The 8841-nt window shown below is 32.5% G+C and overlaps 1 protein-coding gene across 1 annotated transcript; it reads right to left on the bottom strand.

Moving 5' to 3' along the window:
* Positions 1-5255: 5255 nt before the first annotated feature.
* Positions 5256-7305, bottom strand: LOC110654904 (zinc finger protein ZAT9-like). Its single transcript, XM_021811032.2, has 2 exons — positions 6050-7305; positions 5256-5418 (listed from the first exon to the last, which is right to left on the bottom strand). The coding sequence occupies exons 1-2, from the start codon at positions 7141-7143 to the stop codon at positions 5358-5360; spliced, it is 1155 nt and encodes a 384-aa protein (XP_021666724.2). The 5' UTR covers positions 7144-7305; the 3' UTR covers positions 5256-5357.
* Between the last annotated feature and the right edge of the window lie 1536 nt (positions 7306-8841).

The raw sequence follows: 8841 nt of genomic DNA, 5'->3' as shown, positions 1-8841 counted from the left end.
TGTTATAAATTTAAATTTATAATTATTATTGACGAGTTTTTATTTTCTGTAAGTATTGCATAACTTTTTCATTATCAATTCTATCAAAGATATATTTCTCAAAAATTATTAAATAATTTAATTGATTCCCAATTCGATTTAGCAGTCAATTCTTCATAATTTTCTTTTCAAGAAATGTTATTTTAATACTTGCAGTTATAAATATATAATATTAATATCAATTTTACAAGCAAGTAAATTAATGGATATATATGAGATTTTTCGTTGTTATTTTTCATTTATTAATTTAAAACATATCATTTGCATTTCTTGCAAAAATGGAAAAGAAAAAAGATAAAATCAATGGATATAAAATGAAAAAATAATTAAAAAATAGAGATGAAAGTGGAGAAAAAGTTATAACTCTTGTGAATATGCGAAAAGAGAAAGCCATTAAGAATATTTTTAAAAATTTTAATTGACTTAGAATTTTACACAATGTATAGAAAAAAATCTTTTAAATTTATCTTTATTTTATTTGAATGGATAACTTTTATTATTAATTTTTAAGTGGGTCAATTATCATTTTTGGATGAAATTTTTTCATATATCTAATTCTTGGTTTCAAAAAATAAAATAAAATTCTGCATAAATTCAATGGTGTCAATTGACCCACTATTATGCATATAGATTCACCTTGCTGTCAATATTTTTTTTTAATTGTATGTTTCATTGCATTAAAGTTTAGAGGGTAGATTACACAAACAAGGTCATGGCCTGAAACCTAATTGCACTTCCCCTACCCGAATAGCAAGCCCTACAAAAAAGGTTCAGATCCTAACAACAACCCTAGCTGAAACTCACAATTAGAAGAGACACAATTTGCAGCGTTGCCGTCACTAGATCCAAGCGAGAGCAAACTCATCGGAGCCGGACATTTAGAGACCTTCCTCCAATGACTAACCGCCATAGCTAAAGAAAACAACTCCCAACATTTAAGAACAAATCAAGTCAAGCTTTTCCAGCAAAAATACAGGCTCACTATCAACGCTCTGTAAGGAAAGAAAACTAAGGGCCTCGCAGTCTCAAATGGCCATGGGATTATATCATTGTTAACATGACGTCAATTAAGTTCTTGTTTATATCATTTTTAACATGAAGTCAAATATCTAATCCATTCCTGTATGGGCATCAACTTGTTACGGCCGACATGCCTCCAAGGGACAAAATTAAGCTTAAAAGCAAAAATAGTAATAATGACTTCATGAAATTTAAGTGTACACACGGCGAATTCCATTTTGAATATATATATATTTTTTTATTTTTTTAAAAGCAACCAAACTGAAATTATTTATTTGAGGAATTATGTCTATGGTCGTGGCTTTGTGGGTGAGATGGTGAGGGTCAAGGCTCAAGCTGCCGAGGGAAGAGATGATTGATGGTGGTGTTGTGAGTCATGACTGACGGTGCATGTGGCCTGGTGTTATTATGACTCTGGGTATTCTGGTTCGTAAGTGAGTTGAGAGGAACGACAAATGAGAACATGGTGAGAACTAAGAACCAATAAAGAAATGGGGCTATTTAATGAATACTTAATGTATTAAACAATAATTTATGAGCTATACAATAAAATGTAATTTTCTTCAATTTTTTACGAAAAATAATAAATTTTAAAATAAATATATATTCGAATTATTTTCATTCTACCAATTACGCTCATCTTTGATTGGCTTTTTTTTAAAAAAAAAAAAAAATAAAGGGATTAAAAGTAAGAGTGCATGTGCAATAATGAAAAGTTGAATTTCAACAGTAGGCAGCTACTGCCATCTTCACAATATTCTCCGCTTCTCGTGTCACACGCTCTGCGCGTGCTCTTATGCCATGACCAAGCTAGGAATGAGGACATTTTATAATGGGACCATTGGTGGATTTGTGAGCAATTGTGAAGGAGAAAGACAGAAAAGGAGTAAACCAAAGCGTGTCCGAAATGGGTAGTTGCCGTGAGTGAGCAGCTTGGATTGGTTTGGAGTTCACATGTGAGACACAAATACCACTACCACCACTAGTACTGCTACTACTTGGCAGTGGCTTTTTTTGAGTGTTAATGACTTATATGGCTTCTCTGTTGCGTAAACCATGGGTAATCCCCACATTTTGCATGAACAAGGATAAAATGAGACACACTCCTTAGGAAACAAAACATGTGTGCTACAATGCAACCCAAAAATAAAACGCTTTTCTTCAGGATAAGCTGTCTTCCATGCCCCAAGTGGGTGAAAAGTCTTTTTTTTTTTTGGTTATAGGACACAACCCAAGCCCTTGGAGTTCTAATTCTTGTTTGTTTGCTGAGAAAGTCAATCATCAAATTTATCATTTTCTTTTTTATTCATGACAAGCAATTACGCGCATCGTCTAACGCAGCTAGGCTCATTCCAATTCCGAGCTCAGGGGGCCAGGATGACATTAAAGGGTATGAATTTTCTTAGGTTTGGCAGTTGGGGACTTGCTCACATGTTGGGTAATAGGTACAATTTCAATCCTCCAGCAATAGAAAATGAAGGCCTTTTCTTGTTGTGGTAGTTAGGATATAATTCACTTGAATTTCATATCATATCAATGGAGTTTAAATAAATAAATAAAAAAATCAACAGTTAAGGAGTTTTATAAGGATATGAGGTAAAATACATCACCACTGTATATGGTTGCACAGTTATAATTGAACCTATTTGACTATTTTGTTACTTTGTCTTGCACACAATTAGTGGCCAAAATTGAGACAGCATGATGACGACTCTTCATTTGCATTTGTCTTTCATCTAAATATTCTTAATTATTGCTTCACGTTACCAAGGAATTCCTTCCCTTAATTTTAATCTTTTATTAAGTGTTGGAAAACTTTAAAGTGTAAACCGAGACCATTAGAACACCAATATTCTATATATAGCAAAATATATGTTACCCCACAAGCAAGTATTATAACAATGATTTTAAAATAAAATAAATAAATAAATTACCTAGACCTTGAACTAATCTGCAATGCCAACAAATGCACATGAAGAAAGCCATCCCATGTCTATTGTACAAGTGCTTTTCCTAGTACCTTTCAACTATTTAGAGGTTGACGATTCCTATTGTAAAGTCCATACCCTTAAATATGATGTCTTTCTCCCAATAATTTAATTTATAGTAGCAATTAACTAATGCTAGATATTTAATTATTATATTATGTAAATGTTCATATATATTCCTTTTTTCTAATACTTGACTATATAAAAAATTTAGGTAAATAAAATTTAAAAATATATAATATTGAAAATCACAGAGTAAATTACAGGGGGAGAGTGGGGTTGAATGGTGATAATGATGATGATCGCATTGTTGACTCTTTTCTTTTGGGGCTTTTTGAAGTCTATATAAGCTGGCAAATTAAGGGTCATTTTGTTTGTTTCTCTTTTTAAATGGTTCAAACTTTGCATATGTACCACCCCCACCACCACTTACTTGGCACTCACTCTCACAAGTCATAACCTTACCCTTTTCCTTTTACCTTCTTCTGCAGTCCCTTTTTCTTTCTTTCTTTTTTGATCTTTTAATTTGATGGCACCGACTCTTCTGATGATCAACTTCTCAACTATAAAGGCCAATCTAGCAGCCCTAGCTGCCCCCCCTGCCTGCCCATTTCATGATTTTTGTTTTCTTTATTTGACAGGGATCATACACACATATATATATATAACTTAAAAGTCGAAATCTTCCAATAAAAATGAGGAGACTTAAGCTATTTTTTCTGATGTGTTTTTTGCCCCATTAGGTCAGCAATAAAGATAAGAAGAATCTTAAAATAGTGAGCGAAAAAGAGTGTTCCTGGTACATCATGGAGAAAAGTAAGAACTCTATGAATTTTCTTTTCCTGGAATGGTTTCCCAAGTCCCATTTGAAAAGGTCTTCTTCAAGAGGACATTTCCTTTTTAAATGGGCAAAGAATCAAGGGTACTTGTTCATTGGAAGTTCAAAATCCATTCCAACTATGTATCTTTCTCACCAAATATTAATAATGAAGTTCAAGAAAAATTGGATGGTTAAGAAATAAACTGCATAAAAAATTCTTTAAATAATATAATAATTTTTTGCATTTAAACAAAATTATTTGGAATATGGTTGATGCCCGAATATATTAGGCATCACACTAAGAATATGATAATGTGATAATTAATTTTGACCTACATTAATTGTCATGGCTAAAATTAATGGGATTGGGATATCTAGTAGAATATTATGGCAGTCTTAACACTCCACATGCATTAATATAATGCAATATGTAGAGATTCATTCTAATCTTGCAAGGCTTTCTATAATAATAATAATAACTATTCCTCTTCTCCCTGTGTATTAAGTAGTCCTATCAGATTAACTTCATTATGATTCCTAATATATATATACATATAAAGTCATGTTAGGAGGTCTGGACTCTCATGCATGAAGCCATGTGATAGAATTCTAAAATCTATTATCTATATGTCTCCCTTAGGGATTGGAGCTTGCCTGCCTAGGATATCACTTAGAAAATAGTTATAACGAATATAAAGTAAAGCGAAATAAGCATGCTTATAATTAAATAAATATATCTCAGCAAATCATCAAAACTACTTTCAAGAAATCATTGAGATTTAGGTTTAGTTATACTGAAATTGTTGGTGTACATAGAGTTGATATTAGGTAGATTTTACTTATAAAGTTATGGGTTCAAATTATGAAGTCATTCTCGTTGAAAGAATTATATTTAATTACTATTTAAAAATAATATGCATTTAAATAAAAAAATATTATTTTAAGACTATGAAGATTTAAATTTAAATCTTAACCGAAAGTATTTATAACAAAAATAAAGAAAAAAAAATCTTTTATTTTTCAATTTAAAGGCAGTTGAATCTAAATTTATATACAAAATGCAATATAATTCTCTTCATTTATGTGAGATCTCTCTATTCAAGCTGCCCTTTCCATAACGTATAATTTTGCTTTTTAACTCTAGATAAATACATTTTGTTAATTTTGTCTAATCACAATTATCAATGAATAAGCATTAGAAATTAAAGAATTTACCTTTTATTTTGCATAGTTGATTTTTTATAATTATTATAAATTCAATTTTATATACAAAAAGAGTTTAATAACTCTAAATTAAATATTTATAATAAAATTTATGTATTCACCTTACTCACAGAAATATAAATAATTAATATAAGAACTATCTGTTCCTTTCATATAAAATTTAAAAAAAAAAAAAAAACAGAGGATTTTACCTTTTTTTTTTTTTTTTTTCTTATCAGCTTTTCAGATTTCCAACATATGGAAAAGTATTAATTCAATTCGTGTTATTAGAAGCTATTTCTCCCTCTAATCTCAGCTGGTGCAGCAGATCTGTTTGTAGAATTAAAGCTGAGAAGCAGCAAGAAAAATGCTGAGATTAGAGCTAGCGAGAAAGTAAGAAAAAGAAAAAGAAAAGATATCATTGAAAACAAAACAGTGGCAAAAATAAGGGAGAATTTGCTTCTTCTTCGCGACCTATGTACAATGCCAGTAGTGACAGGTGGTGGTAGTTACTTTTTCTATTAATATAATTACACGGTTTTGATCAACTTATTCTGTTTAAAGAAAACGACCTGCGAAACAACTTAGCTACACCAGCTGGAACGTTGAACAGTACCATTTCCGAGAATTCTTAGCACTTAATTAAAGATCAAATCTCTATAATTATTTATTTTTTCCTTTTACAAAAAGAAAAACCCAGAAATTCTTTAATTGTGTTTAGCGAAGCATAGTAAATATATTCATGGCTTGTTACAGAAACAGGACGAGAGACAGAACTTAGAAATGAATTACAGTTAGAATCTGAACCGAGAAATAGTCTATAGATAAATTAATAGGAACCACATAACTCAATTGAAACTAACAAATTCGAATGATTTTAGATCCCAAAACGCAAAAGTAGTCAAAAGTTTTTTTTTTCTTTAACTTTTGGATCGAACCTTCTTTTTCGAATATCATGACAGAGTAAGCAAACACTCACCTCTTGATGTGGTTGACAAATTCTGCATCGGATACTGCAGATAGCTCAATTTGGCTAAGATCATCAACATCAATTGGAGCTGGAAGATTGAGATCTATTAAATTCATGTTGTCTTCGATCTTTGAAGAACTCCTAGCAGGAGTAGTTGCTAAACCAATTATATGAGTTCTCTTGTGACCTCCCAGAGCTTGCCCAGATGAAAATACTCTGAAACAATATGGACATTCATGAACTTTCTTCTCTGCAGTGGATGTTGAATTTCCTGCATTCTCTGGCTCCAATTTTAGTTCCTTCCCGGGTGTATAAACTTTGAGTTTCTTGTGACTTGCCCTGTGTCCACCCAGAGCTTGATAAGATTTAAATACCTTCTTACATGTTTGGCACTTATACTTGCCTCGAGTTCTTGACTCGCAAAATTTAAACTCCTCTGATTCATCGGTTTCCTCAATGGACTTTTCAGCTTCTGCTTCCTCATCTTGTTCTAGTTGATTTTGTTGTTTCATCCTCTTCCATTTGTCCCTTGAAAGCATCATAAGACAGAAAGCAACATCTTCCTCTGTGGTGGTCTGAGAGATCGAACTCACGGCTTCGGGTTCAGCCCACAACTCGGTCTTACTAAATTTGTTAGAATTAAGCTTCTTTATGTTGTTCTCTTGCTCTTGTCTTTGTTGTTGGTGATGATATTGATGCTCTAACAATTTTTTAGTGCGTTTGGAACGTCTTAGAGTTGGGTTCTTGGACGATTCAGTCTCGCTTTCTCTGTCCTGAAGAACAACAGATGCAGCATCCACAGCAAAAGAGAACTCAGGATCTACGAATCGAATACTTCTCTTTGGATTCTCCCTTAATCCATAATAAAGACCCTTATCATCTCCCTCTGCTTCTGCTTCTGCTTCTGCTTCTTCCTCTGAAGATGAAGATGAAGCTGATTCGGTGTCTTTACCGAGTTGAATTTGTAGGTCTTCTTCTACTTCTTCTTCTTCTTCTGGTCTTGGAGGAATTGGAAGATTTAACATATGAGACCTCATGTGACCACCCAAAGCTCTTCCATTAGAAAAGATCTTGAAGCAAATCTTACACCTGTGTCTCTCCATTTACCCAGAAAGAAACAGAGTTATCTCCGTGAAAAGGTTGTGCCTTGTGAAATTCTCTTTTCTTCTGTTTTTTTCTTTCTGGGAAAGAGTTTTAAAGTTGTGAGAGAGAGTGGAAACTAAAAGGAGTAGGCGACAAGCATTCCTCCACCAAGAGATATATACGGGAGGTTAATTTTTTTATAAAAAAAAAAAAAAAAAAAAAACTCAGAATTGATAACCAGAAATGTAATTTTGATTCGAGAGTAATTAATTTTTTCTAAACCGCAAAAAATACAATTAATAAAACTTAATAAAAGCGTGTGCATGAAGGCAGACAGAACGACATGTAACATGCGAGGCTTGCCCGTTTCTGTATTTATTCCCAGCCATTCTTTTTATCTTTAACCACTCTTTTCTTTCCCATATTAACCCCCTCCTCTCCCGAGTAGAAAATTCTGTTCTCTTTTTATTCATTTGGCAATAACGTGAAGGGCATTTTAGTAAATAAATTGGAGGTCACCAGAATAAACCGGTGGCTTAGTTGTACAAGTTTAGAAAACTGCTGGGTTTGTTGTAACGACGACGCACAAATATAAAACAACCAAGGCGTCTTCCATTCAGAAAATGACCCCGCTGGTTTAATTTCCTTTCGCTGTGACATAAAATCATACACAACCAAATCAAATCAGTACACCTCACCAACTCATCCACGTGTCATGCACCATTTCCGGATTTGCTGATTCTACCCTAATTAAAAAAAGGGAGATTCTGTGATTCTGTAAACCTTTTGGCGGTGACATTGGCGACAGACAGCTGTGAGTGTGAGTAGCTTTAGCATGCCGGCTGGACCGGCTACAAATTTTTTTTAAAAAAAAAAAATTAATTTAGCGATGAAAAGAGGTATTTTAACTTTATTTAGGGTAAGTTAGCATTAAAAATGGATCCTTTTGTTGAAATGTCTGATAGGAAATGAAGGGTGAGAAATGAGCAGGAAAGTAACAACCTCCTCCTTCCTTTGAGAAAGGAGTTTCTTCCATGAGGCAGTAGTAAATGCCGTTTTGTTAGGGGTTGGTAGACCCAGTCCTCAGTGCTATCCACTGATTTCTCATTCTTACTATTTCCCCACTTACCCGTAATAAGTTTCATTCATCCAATTAAATACCATGCATCTCATAATTATTAATTTCAACCTCTCCCATGGCCTCATAATTTCAACCTTTTGAGTTTTCTTCGTTCATTTTCATTTTCGAATAACAAGTCAAATTCATGACTTTCCGCGTTATCCTTAGTATATGTGTTTAATTGCTAAAGCATGTTTTTCTTTGTTTTAATTCTCGAGGCACTACATATCATTTCTGTCAAAGGCTCAAATCAAATGGGGAAAAAAAAATAATCATGTTTTTAGTATGTAATTATGTCTTTAATTAGATAAGATTCGATGACGTGTTGGATCTTTGGATTATTGAAATTCAATTTGCTTTTATTGTTATAATCAAGATACTAATAGCATGTCGAGCATATCCTTTTGAAATTTATAAAAATAAAATTCAATTATTTTATTAAATTATTTATTTAATTATATTCTACATAAGGTCATGATTTTATAAAAAAAAGAAATTACGATTTCACTGTATATATAATTTATCCTTTGTAAGTAAATCACAATGAATAAATGGTTAGCTTGTACGTTAAGTTCAATATTGTCTTCAAGACCAAAGC

Source organism: Hevea brasiliensis, chromosome 9, assembly GCF_030052815.1.
Source record: "Hevea brasiliensis isolate MT/VB/25A 57/8 chromosome 9, ASM3005281v1, whole genome shotgun sequence".
Lineage (NCBI taxonomy): Eukaryota > Viridiplantae > Streptophyta > Magnoliopsida > Malpighiales > Euphorbiaceae > Hevea > Hevea brasiliensis.
Note: the sequence above shows the minus strand (reverse complement) of the source record. Positions and strands in the feature narration are given on the sequence as shown.

Excerpts from the sequence above, each read along its gene's own strand:
- LOC110654904 (XM_021811032.2), bottom strand. The coding sequence starts at position 7,143 with ATGGAGAGACACAGGTGTAAGATTTGCTTCAAGATCTTTTCTAATGGA. Across the intron at positions 5,419-6,049 it reads TTTGTCAACCACATCAAGAG|CTTTAATTCTACAAACAGAT; the intron begins GTGAGTGTTTGC and ends GCTGCTTCTCAG.